General features: G+C 35.8%; 1 protein-coding gene across 1 annotated transcript in view; it reads right to left on the reverse strand.

Moving 5' to 3' along the window:
• Window positions 1-1,493: 1,493 nt before the first annotated feature.
• The window catches only part of TRAM (translocating chain-associated membrane protein 1), a 55,292-nt gene continuing 39,224 nt past the window's right edge, over window positions 1,494-17,561 (reverse strand). Inside the window, exons 6-8 of the mRNA XM_081755279.1 lie at window positions 13,068-13,215; window positions 9,144-9,301; window positions 1,494-8,111 (exon numbers count right to left, since the gene is read on the reverse strand). Of these exons, the coding sequence (XP_081611405.1) occupies window positions 8,011-8,111; window positions 9,144-9,301; window positions 13,068-13,215 (407 nt within the window). The 3' untranslated portion in view covers window positions 1,494-8,010. The remainder of the gene's footprint in view (window positions 8,112-9,143; window positions 9,302-13,067; window positions 13,216-17,561) is intronic.

Consider the following 17,561-nt stretch of genomic DNA (forward strand, 5'->3'; position numbering starts at 1 on the left):
TCAAGACAAAGTTTTCAGGAAGCATAATTTTAAGACGGAATTAATGGCACGAAATAAACATTACACAACTTATAGTTCACAAAACTTTCTCCACAATCTGCTGGATTCCGCAGGTGTGAATATAGTCTTATGTATATGCCGAAACATTTACATATGACATAAAGCAACACAGACTCGACAAAGAGCCCTCTCCGCGGGTCTAGTGGTTAGCGCATCTGCCTTTGGTGTATGGAGTCTTGGGTTCGATTCCTAGTGGGAGAGAATTAAACTGTGAACGTGCATTGCATTGGTAATTACATTTACTTGGATTTTTACCTTATATCCATACCTTTTATAGCGTCCTTGCTTAAAAGAGACTGTAAACTTCAACCAGCTAGATGTAAGATTCGTCAACTGTGAAGCTTCAAGAAATTGCGTTTGTTACTGCAACTATGTTAAATGTGTTTAGTTTTACCTATGCAGCTAATTCCTTTAATCCTATCTTCACTAAAACCTCTTTATCTATGTCTTGATAATGCTGACAGCTTTCAGTAAAAATTCCACATTTAACGTGATTTTTTGAAGCTAAAAGGCGCATGTCAGAAAAAAAGTCAATTGTTTATTGCACAAAATAAAATAAAAGGAAAAATTATTGTTGATTCTGTAGAAGTGCATATCTTGGGTATTTTCTACATAATCACCATAAAGTACAAACCATTTCTGGTGGAGTGAACAAGCTTTCGTAGACGTGTAGCAATCTGCCGCGTGTGACTTCAGTCACTAGAGAACTGATGCCTTGAGAATTTCACTGCCATTGGAACATTGGGAAACCATTTTTTCAAGTGAAGCAATAAAACAAACATACAAAGAACAGTAGGAGGGGGGGGGGGGAAGGAAGTCGGTACTGTATGAGAAGCGATTAAAATGTTCTCACTGAAATTTTTGAATTGTCTCAACAGCACGGGAAGCTGTGTGTAGCTAGGCGTTATCGTGAATCAGCCAATTTCCAAACCATAACGTTCCTCTTCGCCGGTCTTGGACGGTACGTCGCAGATTAAACCGTGATTGGCAATAAACATCTATTATGACGTCGGATATATACTGTTCTTTTGCGTTGAGAAATCGGATCAGAGTCCTCATCTTTACATTTAGAGGGATATTCTATGCCGGATGTCATTTCAACTTACTGCTACCCGCACGCACGTAACTGCACACTAATAATTATACCGCTATTACAGGCACAGGATACTAGAGTATAATTACGCAGACGCACAGCTTCGTTAGTTTTGCCAGTTCCACGTTAGAAGAAAAGGTCGGCCCTTTTATAACATACACCTAGATAACACGATACAGAAAAGCAAGGTAAGTAAACTTTTACCTTATTGTTTAGTTAATGTGTCATAGTTCCCAACTGCATTAATCAAAATAAAATTCCTTATGGTTACTGCCTTACATTCGACAGTTACCCGCTTTTTATACCACGATAGACTGGGTTTCAGTAAGTGAAACATAAATCTGTCTAACAGTCTATATTTTGTTATTTTGGCAATTGCGAAAGTGAGGGAGAGAAGGAGGCAACAAAATCCGTCAAACACACACACAGAGTGGTACATACGTACATACACAATTGAAACTAATTTCTCACGGAAGACCATTCTACATTTTAGGTGAAATATCAAAGACTGCTGCGTTAATATTTTACAAAAAAATTAACAAACATTAAGGGTACAAAATCACGCTCATTCCTCGTTAAGAAAAAAATTAAATAAAATAGAAGTGCCACGCATAAATTTACCATTTTCATAGAAATACAATCAATAACAGTTAAGTGAGAATTACCTACCAGGTGATACAAAAATATTAATGCAAAGAAACTAAACTGACATATGATTACAAATATCCACTTGTACTAATCCTGGTATAGTCTGTAATTTAGTAATTGCTGAAATTTTCAATGCGAATTCCATCCTCGTCAGGTGCCTTTGTGTGTAAAACAAGTATGTGTGACAACAAATTGTATCATGTGGCCCCGCGTGGCGTAGTCGCTAACGCTCTCGCCTTTGGTACGAGCAGTCCCGGGTTCGATTCCCGGTGGGGACACTCGGTCGAAAAAGTGTAACAGCTTTTTCAGGCCAGTCATCTTGAATGAGGTTTTCCCGGTTTCCCTTATTCACACCAGACAAATGGCGGGATGGTACTTAACATACAGGGCCCAGGCCGCTTCCTTCCCCGATCATTTCTTTCTTCCCTTTCATCGGATAGGGTGCTCGCCGAGGGGCATCATCCTTCATATCCATGATGAGCTAAATGGGCTTAGATGCCGACAACCTAGAAATGTAATTCCTAAAAATCGTATCATGTAAAAAATTAAAGACTAGAGTATTAGTTTGTGAATACTTGTGACAAGTCAAAAGCAGAAGAAAATCTATTGAATGCATGACGTATATTTACAAGCAGCACATTAGCGCTATTTATAGTCTCAAGGTGACAGTTATGCAGTGCATCTGAACCAGTCTCGGAAGTTTTGAGTAGTATCAAGATTCCACTAGTTCTGTGAAAATTCCAAAATTTCATAGTAGGGCAACTTTTATTGCTGATAATGATATATTACTAAAGGAGTTTTTGTTGTTTTGTTTTGATACTTCTACACAATGATGAATGCTATGTGATGTAATAAGTCTGTTGTACATTGATTTGATTGAGTTTAGCGTTGCTTTCCAGCACTGAAGCTATGAGCCGTAGACCTACAGGCTAACATTGAAGCCGAACCACAAGAGCTCCAGCCGAGAATCAAACCCGGGTTTTCAACGCGAAAGGAGTGTATAGTAACCGCTTACCCACGAGAAAGCTTGTTTGCTGTAGATGTTTGAAGAAAAAGCAACTGAGGAAGACGGAAGTTCCCACTGAAAATTTCGGAAATCACTAACTGACAGACATTCAAGTAAATGTTAATACAAGTTTTGGATAGAAAAAAAATCAAGATTTAACGATTATCCTTACATTCCATGTATGTCATTTAATTTGAAGCTCTCACTATCAAGATACAATTGTTTACCCAGTACCAACTTAAAATCAATATGATGCTATTATTGAACGCATACCAAACACATTAACCGCTTCTTATTCTCACTTCTTTCGTCATATGTATCTATTATTTGCGGAAATAGTTTGGTGCAATTTTCCAAGATGTCATCCCGGACAAGTAATTTTACTGTTACCACCGGTACTGCATTTATCCTAATGAAGGTTATATTACGAAACGACGACTACTACTACTACTCCTCTACCAAGTCACATTTCTTGCTGCACAAACAGTCTTCCTATCACAAAATTAACAAATTAATTTTATATCTTTTAATCACATTAAAATGCATGAAGGAGTAAAATATGAAAATGCACATGAGAACACAACAATTCAAGTGCATGGAAGTGCCACGCCAAACGCCATCTTTACAGTATTGTTTCGCAACACAGTGTAAAAACTATTCTTAAATCTGTTACATGTACAATCGAATTATTGTTTCCAGTAATCACTTAGTTTTTCGCACTAATTTTTTTCACATACCCACCGTCGCTTCGCACCTGTTTTGTACGGACGCAACCTCCACCGACTTCGTTCTGCTCTGAACTACAATAGATACAATTCCAGCTTCTTGTAACGACCTAGCACAGGTAATACCGTATGTTTTTTCGCATCAATAATAGTTTTTATAGCATATCAGTTTGTATACATATCAATTCTGTACGCAATTAGTTTCGTATGCGCCTAGAAAATAACTCTGTAGAATGGATTTGGGCATCATTTAAAGGAAAAAAAGTGACATTTTTTTTTATTATTAAGCTTTATAAAACTGCACAGATGGAATGCGAACGTGGGACCTCCTGATTACAAAATAACACATAGGCTGACGAAAGAAGTAACAACAAGCGAGCGCTTAATTACATACTTGATGCATTATCATCATCATTTTTGTACTGAACAATACTATCACTGGTTCCAATGACAAATCCTTTTTAACACTGTATAATGAAACGTGATGTGACAAACTAAAATTACATCACTTGCAGGAACAAGATTCAAATTATTCAACATATTCGACAATTATCCAGGGATTCAAATCAGCATTGTTCAATTTTCAATTTCCATGAATCTCTTCTCTCGCACTTATTTTTGAAATTAATTCAATGTACAATTTAGAACATTCAGAGATGGGATTACAATTACTCAATATCATGAACCTCAAACAGCAAAACTGAAATGTGATTGATCCGAACATGTGCATTGTACAGTTTTCTTCACGAAACTCGGCCACCCATATATATTTTTTTAAATGTACATATTTTCGACACAGTACATGAGACACTTTAATAGCCCTGGAAATCCTAACCGAGTCATATTGCTGACATGATTTCAATAACTACTCCCGTTACCTTCAACAGCTAAACACTAATGAAGACTTCACGAATATTCTTATACTTTAAAACCAAACCAAACCAAACCTCTTGGCGAAACTGCCCATTTGAGAGCGTTAAGCCTGCCACAGCGCCATCTGCTAGCGCAACGTTTCCCAACCTTTTTCAACTTGCGGCACACTACAGGTGTAACTTGAATTCTCGCGGCACACTCATATAGATATTATTATTATTATTATTATTATTATTATTATTATTATTATTATTATTATTTGTAAATATAAAATACCGTGGTAATTTTTTTCTGTGATTACTGATATTCTTTTCACAGAGAAGAAAGCTCGATCACTTGTTTTCCTCCGTGGTAAATCATTATGCTTGTTTTTCATTCTAATTTAAAAATAGAAAACAATTACAATGAAGTATAGCACTCAGGTTTTTACAATACGCTTTCTTTTTCGAAAACTGTACCCAAAGAAACAAATCTCTTGTACTTTTAGAACACAAATGTAAGTCATTTGTATCCGTTTGCTTTGTCGAAAGGATTGAATGGTATTTTGAAATTTCAAGTTACGAAATAATCTGCAACAATAAAGAAGCAATAATGGTGATAACAATGATAACAAATACTTTTCTAACATTAAAAATGTACAGAACATTAACAGAGTATGAAACTTAAAATTATAAATTCATAGTGATGTGAAACACATATTTACATTTTTTTCTCATAAATATAATGTGAGACTCAATGTCTTGCAATTTGATTGTAATAGAATTAATAAGTTTGTTTCGATTTCCTTGCGGCACACCGGTTAGGAAACGCTGTGCTAGCGACTAGCAAGCACGTGGTCAGCGTGCTGTCCTAACAGGCGCATAAGGAGTTTTCTAGACCAAGTGGCCATCACGTTTTTTTCACATGACTCCCCAGTCTGCCTCACAACGCTCGGTAGACGCCGAAAGTTGTGAGGCATCGGTCAGGAATCGAACCAAGAACCATGTGGACACGAGTCCAACACACTACCACTCGACTACGGTGCTCCTATTCTTATACTTTATTTAACTTAATCAAGTCGAAAATAATAGGTTTGGTTATCGAAATCATGCCAGAAAGATAATTAAATTAGGGTTTTCAGGATACATTAATAAGTCACTTAATCTTATCAAAATGTTGCACATTGTATCAGTGTTAGAGCACAATGTAACTCAATTACATGCGTTCATATACATTCGAATTAAGGAAAGAAAATTTAAAACTCCCATCAACGAATACAACGAATACTAACTTCAATAGTATTATTACACAGAAATGAATTTTTATTTTAAAGTATGACAAAGCATGATATTAAAGTTAGTGTAAAGATGCCTCAACTGAAAACAGATGGCAGCACGTTCTCCTATCTCGCTAATGTAATTTTTCATGAAACAACAATACTGATGACAATTCAGTTGAAATCGTGATACGAATATTGAAATTTTACTCAAAGACAGATTCAATCGTTCTTCAGAGATTAATCTATGTATTTCTTAAAATTTAAGCAGGAACGTCAATTTAAGTAGTTTTTGTGTAGTTAGCAATCACATGTAGACAATCATTTATAAACCACTAATACAGTCATACTGTATCACAAATGAACTATGATAATTAATGCTAAACCAGGATTACCAACTACATGGAACTTTCAACCTTTACAAATTCTGACGAATGTTTCTGCTACTGTTATATTTTAATATTATTTTGATGCACATTAATACTATAATAAATATCACATTACTCAAACATTAATTTCTAATGATATTGATAAACCCAGGGTTGCTAACTGCATCGAATTGTTTCTAACTTTTGAATCTATGGCATTTTCGTGTGCTATCATAATATTCCTCATTTACATCAACTTGAAATAAAGAACACTTTCCACTTTCGACTCTATCAGCTCACCTGTCAGAACAATGGACAAACGTAAACAAACTGGCAGCTGAAAACTAACAATGGGTACCCCAACACATCTGCTTGGTTGAGCTGATTTTTGAGTTTAACGTCCCGTTCAGCAGCGAGGTTATATGAGATTGGACCTACTGATAAACGTGGAATCCGAACCACATGAGCTCCCGCCGGGAATCAAACCCGGATCTCCCACGCCAAAGGCACGTATGCTAACCGCTTAGCCACGAAGGAGCTCTTAAGGGTTAATTATTTTATTAATTGTTGAAAATAGTTCCATTTACACCCCAATAACATATTTTCAATAATAAAACAAAAGGCATCCACGGATTAATGTCTGATTATTGAATCAATTTGCCTTTGGACAAAGTTTCGAAATCCATATCTTCATTTTGACTGAATTATTGTGAATATTTGCTACTCCGTTAGAACTACCTATGGAGGATAGAAGACACATACTGCCATCTGTTGAAGAAGGGCAAACTTTTACACTGAAGTAAAGAATTTAGAAATCGGCTTTGATGCACACTAGCCATGGAATCACACAACAAAAAAGGCAAATATTATACCTGCACTCGACGTCATGGATTACCTCCCACCATTTCTTTTCTTAAGGCTATAGTAACGTGTGCTGTACTTAATTCACTCGCATACCAACAAGTTTACCATAAACACATTAACACATATACACAACACAAAAGTGAAAGAAACCTGTTTTAAACACTAGAAAGAAAATGGCGTAACACATACAATATCTGTGAAACTGGAATGGTCATTTGATGGATGAAAATTCTTAAAAATAAAAAATTAAAAATAAGAGTGTCCTTCATAACAAAGTTCCCTTCCTTAAACGCACAGTTAGTTAAATATCAAAATAACAAAAAATACACAAATGATCGAATTGAAATTCTTCATTTTATGAATTACAAGGAACAAGATAAAGATAACCAGTGGTGCCCACCCCCCTCATGTCCATGACGCACCCCCCCCCCTCAAATGTCTATCCATAGGTGTTCTTCCATGAAAAAATCTTTTCGATTAATTTTTACACCCCTTCAAACGTATTTATTTATAGATTTTTAACCCCCCCAAATATTTTAATGACGCAGTTTGCGTCATAGCCCCCCCCCCCTTGTGGGCACCCCTGAGATAACTATGTATCTTAATATTTACTTGAAGAATTGAATGAAATAGATTTTTACATGGAAGCATTCATAGCAGCTGCATGCATTGCGTTTCTGTCAATATTTTAAATATAGCATCTTATAAAACACTGTAAGCTGTAGTACAAATACTGAATTACATAATTTACAAAGTTCATTACTTTTTTTTTTCTAATGATCATAGCCTATGTCAAATAGTAATTTATAAAATATCTAGCATTCTTTCCTACAAAAAAACATACAAATTTGTATAGCATTTATAAAATTGCGTTGTTTTCCTTTTTTTATTTTTAAGTAGAGATTTTATTTTAAATATTTGTACAACAGTTAAAAAATACATTTTTATAAATGCAGTATCCATGAGCTAGGTAACCTGTGCACCAACCACAAAACCTTTTTCTACTGGTGTCCCCAAAGAAAACAAATTTTCTTCTGAGCAATGTGTGAAGTATGGAATTTGTGAAAACGATTTGTCCAATGTGCCCAACAACCTCTCTCTCACTGTTTCTGTTTTAATTACTTAGTCTTCGGAGTGGCTGCTCGCTGTCTCAAATTCTTCTTAGTGTTTTGATCAACTTCAGGCAATTCGTTCACGTCATCTTCCACATGGCGTTTATCTAAAAAGTAAATGAATAAATAAATGAAAAATAAAAAAAAAAAATAAAGAAAGCCTTTCATATTTCAGACACTTCCAATTTTCTACGCAATTCATTTATTCTATTAATCTATACTGCAAATAATAACTGTAGTAAATATTAACATTGATACCATCTTGAACATTTTGCTACGATTAACACTGCTACGATGTGTGATCAAAATATACTGTGAATAATTTTAATGAAAAAAATAAATTTAATCAAAAAATAAATTTAAAAAATAAATTTAATCAAAATTTAATCAAATTTATATAATCAAATTTAAATAATCGAAATTTAATCACAATTTATTTAAAAAATAAATTTAATCAAAAAATACGGTGAATAATTTTATTAGAAACAGGCTTTCCAATACTAATTTAAAAAATATGGGATATTACGACGAAAAAATATATGAGGTTCCGTGAAGCTGTGAAAAAGCAACGTGTCAATTATCCAATAGGTAGAAAAAAAAAAAAAAACATGAAAATTACAGAAATTGTTATATGAACATACATTCTACTCTAAATATAACTGAATGGGTAATTATCTCGTTGTAAAATTTTATAAGAGTTTCTTAGTGTTTACATACACAGATCACCAGTACTAAGCAACGACCATAAGGAAAGTGTAAAAAGGATCTGTATCAGAAAATCAGTGTTTGTAAGTATACGTTTCTCAGAAACGGTTTAATCCTTCTGTAACTATCATTTTCATGACATGCTTTTATCTTGTGCTGGCTGATTCCCCAGAAAATACTTACCCTGAAGTATCCCTGAAAGTTGTTCCGCGATGCGTTTGCACACAGGAGACAAAGTTAACCATCGGCTAGGAACATGACGCAGAAAGAAATGGCTTTCTAAATCCAAAATTCACTGGACAAAGAATTCAGTCCTTCCAACACTTGTAAGTTACTTGAATAAGAAGTCAGCTATCGTTAATGAAATGAATGAAAAATATTCTTTTGGAACTGGCAGAATAACTGACCTAAGGGAATAGGAGAAGAATACTTACGTTCTTCCTTCCTCTTTTTGGACACCTTCTTCTCTTGTTTGGGTTTCTTAGTTGCCGTCTGCAACGCTGCCTGCTCTCGCATCCTCTTCAAATGGAAAGTTATGAAATTCCACATCAGCCACGCCTGCAGGAGGCACACAGCTACCAGGGAATTAATTCTGAGAAAAGATAGATCAACACATTAGCTTTCAGCCTCGTAAAGTGGGAAACCATCCATGATATTCTCACGTATTTTCACCCGTAGTGTAAATCACAGTCGGGAGAAAAATGTTATATATTTTTTTAAAAAAAATTAATTTTCTGTTACAGATTGAAGAACCAGGGATTTATTTCTTGATCTTGGAGTTAGAAGAGACCAGAAGTGTCCACTAACAATATAATTCTAAATATTACTCTATGCTACGTGACTTTCGTAGGGGAGTTATAGCAGAAATAGGCTGAGAGAAATTTAACTACAGTTACATGATACATATAAAATATGACTCGCGTAGATTAGCTTCGGGGTTCAATCAGTTCGGTTGAGAAGCAAAGCAGTAGTCTTGGAATTTGTACTGTACATCTTCCGATGTCTTCGTCATGGATTTCTCCTGCTCATCAAAGGTTGGATCTTCTGGTCTCTTCTACCAAATATTATCTTTAAAAAGAAGTAACAATCTTTCTGTTTTCCTAGAATACGGATAAGTGTCTACTTGGATTTTCCAATAGGAAATGTTCAGGATTCTTAACATGTAATTGGAAATATCTCCCATTTAGGTCTTACTTTTTGTTTTGGCGTGTCGAAATCAACTACTTTCTCTCAATTTGTGTTTTATATATAATCAATAATCACAATTTAATTATCCTTGTATCCTTTCGTTGCATCATTTACATTTGCTCATTCAAGTTTCCTCTAATTGAAATTTAAGGTGTAAGTTATGAAGTAGTGACAGGCCTTTTGGAAAAACTGGTATTCTTCGCAGCAAAAATTTTTATTTCTTATTAACGGCAAATAGTGGAATTTTAAGTACACCACAGTCATTTCAAGAGCCTGATTTCTAAATAATCTTTGAACTTTTGAAGCGTTCGACTCTTCCTTGGATACAACTAGGAGTAAAAGTGAGCATCAGGAAGTATTAAGGAACAGATGCACCGGGAAATAACAGGAGATACACATTGTGTCATTGAAAACTGCTATCACTGGTTACTAGGTGTTTAATGGGGAAGTCAGCAGCGAGACTAGTAATCCCCGTCACGAAAGGTCAATAGCTAACGCACGCTAGTCATAATACAACTCAAAATAAAAACAATGATCAAAATAACTCTCCTAAGAATGTATGTGGATAGAATATAAGCTCGAGGAAACAGTAGAATCTAAATCTATAGATAATAATGACAATAAAACAGACTTAGTGAAAAACTTAAATGTGATATACAAGCGCGCTAGAATCATTTTATCTTGGCGATTAGTATAAGAATATGTTTGTCACTTGCTCAAAAAGAATAGACAATAGAGAAGTTAAATAACTACGGATCCTTCGTAATTTTATTTATTATTATTAAACTTATATTTCACTCATTTTTCTTCTGTCAGCTTCTTCAGAGGAATATCGCTTAATAAAGATTAAATCGAATAGGAATTCTCATGTTGGTTATTTGATCACTTTTCCACAAATATTCCACTGGAAACAACTTCTCAAAATTCACTGCAAAACTTGAACAAACTTCAACAATTAATTATAAAAATGCATTTAAAAGTTTATTTATATATATAAAAAAATCTCGCCATTGTAATTCATAGTAGCCAGCTCCTGTGGTTTATTTCTTAACCGGGATGATTCCAGCTTATCCCGGGATGACTGAACCTTGAATCTGGGGACAACGTACATATATCCTAAAAGAGTTTGTCGAGCAAGTTCCAAGTGACCCTGCCCCTTCAGGGCTGGAAATATATTGAACAGCTTGACCTATATGTCCTATATATCAAAGTACTCCGCATGACTAGTAGATTAAGAATACAATATGCACTACCCAATTATATCCTATATCAAGCTAATAAAACAAAAAAGTTTATTATTTCACTATAAATATCCTACATTAGTGAACCTATAAAGTTGAGAAAAGCATATCCATGGTATCCAGTCCACAGTAAGTCATTTGCTATCAACTAATGTGACTCATATGGCTACATGTAACATATTCAGTGTATTTCAATTTCTATATTTTTCCTTGATTTTACCTATATACGTTGTCAGATCAGTACGTTTGTTATATATTCGTCAACTGCTCATCTACAGTAGTTGCTTGATAGGTCACACGGTGTATCCACGTTGTATAGATTTTGAGTTACTAATTAAGTGAAAACTAGTCGTGACGGTAATTTGAGCTCATTAACTCGATCAGAAAAGCTCTTCCTTTGTAGCTATATAGATCCGATTAACCGCCTTCCAGGGTTTAAGCCCTCTCGTCACGACAAGGCTCGGATAATGAAAGGGAAGAAGGCTCCAGCTGGATGTTATTTGCTGGAGCTTGGCTTTTCTTTTTGAGCATGTGTAAGAGCAATGTAACTCACACGTCACGGTCCTGACAAGATGATACTGCCACAACTTGGCCTCTTGTTTTTAAGGTGTGAGGGCCACGTAACTCGCACTGCCTCACGATCATTCTACGGCGTGACAGAGGTTCTAATGTCTCGTGAAAGGGTTCTGTCATATTGTTATTCATGAAGAAGTGATAGAAACAAGTGGTTGGAGACAGTAGCTACAATGAATGAAGCACTTCTCCATGCAATGTTTATCGTCCGGGATCGAACATTTTGAAAGATATGGATCCTTTCTGTGCAAACAAAGCCAAGTCTCTTACTGACTGGCAAGGGATTGAGACGAGTTTTGAAACTTGCTCGACAAACCCTTTCACAAAATATATAGGTTGTCCCCAGATTCAAGTTTCATCAACCCGGTTTAGTCCTATGAAGTGAAAACAAAGGGAGGCTAAGAAGTTCATAGAAGAAAAGGGAGTGAAATATAAGGACAATAATAATAAATAAAATTACACAAGGCCGTAAAATCATTTAATTTCTTTATTATACGTACTTTACGTACACAAAATTGTAACTTACTTTGACGGAGTGAGCTTATTTTTGGCAGGCTGTTCGAATCCGCATACCAATGAAAACGCATCTTCTGGACAACATAGGTACACTCACGTCCAAAATGATTGTCGCATATCTATAACTGTCTTCTTGTAAGAATATAATTTGATAATGATGTTGCAGGGCACTTTTAATATTGATACTATGTGTATAATTGGGAAATGTATATTTGTGGTAAATTTCATAGGAAAAGAATTATAAATACAAAAATTAGAATGAGTAAAACAAAATGTTGCTAAATGGAGAAGAAAGTTTTGTATTCGTTTTATTGTTCTTATTTATTGCTCTTTTGACATTAAATTTGCGACATACATGTCTTTACCGATTATACACATACTAACATTATAAGAAATACCGGGCGAATTCGTGATCAAATTATATTCCTAGAACAACATATTTATAGACATGCGACAATAATTTTGGACATGAATGTACAGTGAGCTCAATGTTGAAACAGGATCACATAAGCTCCCGCCGGGTCTCCAACGACAAAGACATGTATGCTAAATATATAGCAAACGAGGGAAGTTTACACCTTCAGTCAACCGCTGCTGAATTGAATACAGTCTGTACTGTCAAGAAGTTAACATCCTCTCTTTGGTTCCAGATTCTTTATGAACGTTCTGTCTATAAAGAATGTTCTATGAACATGCTCTCTTCGTGGCAAAGCTAGAGTTATCGGCATTTGATAAGTCCATATGTCAACAGGTCTCGATGAGTCCATATGTCTTATGACCCCAATGATAACATTTTATAAAATAAAGTATTCAGTATGCATTCTAATAACGGATACTCACCTAACAACCTGAGTATTGAAGTTCCCAGTGACTGAATCGAATCCTTGGTTTTCGCTCAAAGAAAGACCGTACCAGAAGGTGAGAACGGATAAAATGATGGAGCCAAGTCTTACAAGCACAAACACAACGTTTGCAACCAAGAATCCAGCTGTAACAGAAACATTTTTTTTAAACATATATTTAGTTTCATTCACAACGGTTTAAACTATTTCATTTAGGCTTATCTTACTCTAATTCACAGACCGCTATTGATGGAGTAAAAGCTTCTTTAAAATACAATATTAAGCAACTTCAAGCAGAAGTGGTAAAAAGCAAAAAATAATAGAAGAGCTGGAAAATGAAAATAATTATTTACTGTTATCTATAAAATTTTCTGAAGTCTGTACCAAGCAAACAAATTAATGTCTAATACTGGTGTAGCGATCTTTAATACGAACTTTTCTTTTTTTTGCAGAACATTCATTTTGGGATAATCCAAATGAAATCGACAATTTTGAGGTCAAAGGTTGCTGACAAAATTAATTAATTTTTTAAATTTTTAACCTAGCTTTGTACCGCATTCAGAGAGCTGAAAACGAGTATTCATTTATTTTTTTGCCGCGTAGGATTGTTTGTAGCAGCCATTTTGTTTAGGTGCGTGCGCGTATTTCGCACTTTTCTGAAGATTATGTTAAACGCTGTAACTTTTCAGGTTTACAATATAATGAGTTCAAACCAAAACCACATGAAAGATAATGGAATGGATAATATTCTATGTTCTGTACACATTGAGATGTACTTTAGAACATCGAGAAAAAACACTGAACACTGAGGTTGGAAACCTAGAATTGGCCATTTTGGAATGTACATTTTGAAACGAAATAAATGAGATTCACCTTCAATTTTTTGTCTACATAGAGACTAGATAGTAGACAACGTTCCAAACAAGTTTCAGATCTGAGAACCATATATTTGATGTTTTTGGAAATGCTTAAATATTGCGAATTTTCGAAGATCGAGCACTTTCACCATCAAATATTTCACGAAGGACAAGTGAAAAATCCCAAATTTGCACAAAATAGACGATAGTTATGCAGTAACAAGTGGGTAAAACTGTATCACTTGGACTTGAGTAGTTTCTGAGTTACAAGTGTTCCAATGATGTGAAATTCGCGATTTTAACAGCTGAACAGATATACAGGTTTTGTGTTGATAGTATCTCAAACACACAATTTATTTATATTTCCAGTAACAGTGCACTTAGCAAGAAATTCGAGATTTGCTACTCTTAACAGAATTATCAATATCAGGTTATATCCCAGATTTGTACCTCTAACGCAAACGCAAATCAGATGTTATGAATACTCTCAATCAGACGAATTTACTGATTGCAGTACTTAAGTACTTCCAGAACACAGCATGTTGTCATTTCCACCCAATGATGCCGTATTTACGATGAGAAATTGTGGATTGGGAAAATTGAAGATATCAGTCACGAAAATAACGATCTTTTGTTCACGTTTTCCATCCCCATGGACCAAGAACCTTTTTTAAACTATCTACGAATGACAAAGTGTGGGTGCTTATCACTAAGGTTCTGCAGAAACTCACCCACAGAGTTTGCAACTCCTACAGGTCGTACTTTATATATCAAACTCTGTACACAAATTAGTCAACCATTTACCTCACTGATGTCTTAACAGCAGCGCTATAGGCAGAAAACAAATAACAGACGCGTTTCCGTTCTTTCGCACAAAATATGATTCACAAATCATGCACACTTTACCCATTTAACATTACTGTCGTGTTATATTTACTCTTGTTACAAAATTTATATCCATGCCAAGGCGCTGCATGATATTAAGTCCTAGTTAAGAAAAAAACAACATATAACTCAGAAACTACTGAAGTCTCAGTGATGCAATCTTACCCACTTGTTACTGCACAACTATCGTCTATTTTGTGCAAATTTGGGATTATTCACTTCTGTTCTTCCTGAGATACAGAGGATAGACAAAAAAAAAAAAAAAAAAAAAAAAAATCTAAAAACACTTCATACAGGACACACAAGTTTGGCCCTCCACTGTACAACACGTGTTGCGGTTGCCGATCGTTTTTATTTTTTTTTTATTATTATTATTATTTTTTTTTTTCTATGTGTCATGTGGACCTTCCTCTTCAGTCAGCAGTAACCAGTTCACCTGTGAGTGTCGTAGTGTGAAAGTGGTGCAGTAAAATGGGCGACCTGACAAGACTTCCAAAGAGGCATGATGTTGGTGCCCCTCTGGTTGGAGCTTCAGTGGCAACAGTGGCGAACATTGTGGGGGTATCGAAAGGCACTCACCCATTGTCACTCCAATGTCACGAGGGCATACACAATTCATGGACAAACGACGTCTGCAAAGCACAACAGTGGTCGAAAGACAATCCTGTCAGACAGGGACCAGAGGGCATTAAAACGGATTGTAGCAGCTAAAAAGAAGACCCCTACAATGAAATTACGTCTTAACTCAATTCCGGCCTACAGAACCCGGTTTCATCTAAAACAGTGCGACGGGAACTTCATAAAATGAAAATTCATGGCAGGGCCACTATCGCCAAACTCCTGGTCACAGCAGTAAATGCGAAAAGGCGTATCCAGTGGTGCAAGGACCACAAGGCGTGGACTCATGAGCAGTGGAAACACGTAATGTGGTCCGATGAATCGACCTTCACCTTGTTTTCAACAACCGGTTGTGTTTACGTATGGAGAATACCGTCGCAGGCCTATGATACAAACTGTCTGCTCCCAACTGTAAAGCATGGGGGTGGTTGTTACACTATGGGCAGTGATATTGTAGTTTTCTGCAGGTCCTATCATAGCCTTGCATGGAATGATGAATGCTAAGGCGTATGAGGCCATTTTGGAGGATCAGGTTCTACCCATGGAACAAATATTGTTCCCTGATGGTGATGACATCTACCAAGATGATTTGGCACCCTGTCACGCTGCCAAAACTGTGAAATCATGGTTTGACGAGCATGACCAGGAGCTATCACACCTCCCCTGGGTCCCACGATCACCAGATCTGAACATCATTGAGCCATTGTGGTCTGAGTTAGAAAGGCGTGTTCGGTCTCATTACCCTCCACCAGCATCCCTAAAGGAACTTATAATGTTTACTCCATAGGATGGTGATCCAGATAGAGCAAGCATTATATTTGATAGTCGTAAATAGGACGTTTGCTCGAGCGTTGACGATGAAACAAGTTATCCGAAGAAAGCTCCTTTCAACGCCAGCCACACATAAGCAAAAATTCTACGTACAACTTTTAGAGACACAAAATATTCAGCATCATAATTTCGGAAAATTAATGAATTACACACATAATTAAAAGTAAATTTTGCACCATGTACTCAATAGACAGCCACGAGGCGTAGGAGATGACATGCACAATCGCAGAAAATACTCGTCAATCGATTTGAAAATTTTAATTATATTGATACTTACATTGCTTCAAACAAGGAAATAACGATTAAGAGAATAATAATAATGGATGTGTATTAAAACGTGAAAAATAATTCGATTCTGTTAAATGTAGAACATTATTACGCAGTGTCTTGTTGCAGCAGGGTAGAAGAAGCTGTTATATATCCGTCCTGTTTGCGCCAAGTAAGTGTCTCCCGCTAAATCTCTTCAGCTCTCGCTGTTCGCGTGGGTTTCACGCGTTAAATGACGTAAGAGAGGACAGAGCTGTGATTGGCTGAAGAAGTGTTGATCAAGGTCACTCCGCCCACATGCGTCCGATGAGTGAGAACACAAACACACTCACACATATAGAAACGTCGTCTGCTAGTATATGCTAGTCCTTTTAAATTAAAAAGAGAGTTAAACTGCTTGAACTGCATACAGCCAAAATAATGAATAAATGAGTTTATGACAAACTGGAGCATGTTTTGGAGGAACAATGGTACAAAATTCCACACACCACGATTCAGGAGATGTATACGTCCATTCCACGTCGGATTCAAGCTGTTTTGGACGCAAAAGGAGGCCCCACACCATACCAGGTATGCTTTTCATACTTTTGCAAATGTTTTAGATTTTTTTGTACAACCTCTGTATTTGATGGTGAAAATACACCATTTTCGAAAATTCGCCATGTTTAAACATTTCCAAAAACATCAAATGTATGGTTCTCAGATCTGAAACTTGTTTGGGGCGTTGTCTACTATCTAGTCTCTATGTAGACAAAAAATTGAAGGTGAGTCATTTATTTAGTTTCAAAATGTACATTCCAAAATCGCCATTTCTAGGTTTCCAACCTCAGAGTTCAGAAGTTTTTATTATTATTATTATTTATTTATTTTAACGTTCTAAAGTACGTCTCAATGTGCACAGAACATAGAATGTTGTCCATTCCATTATCTTTCATATGGTTTTGGTTTGAGTTCATTAGCTTTAAAACTTACAGCGTTACAGAGTTACAGCGTTTAACGGAATCTTCTAAAAAGTTCAAAATACGCTCCGGCGC

This window comes from Thermobia domestica, chromosome 4 (genome assembly GCF_964235325.1).
Source record: "Thermobia domestica chromosome 4, izTheDome1.hap1.1, whole genome shotgun sequence".
Taxonomy (NCBI): Eukaryota; Metazoa; Arthropoda; class Insecta; order Zygentoma; family Lepismatidae; genus Thermobia; species Thermobia domestica.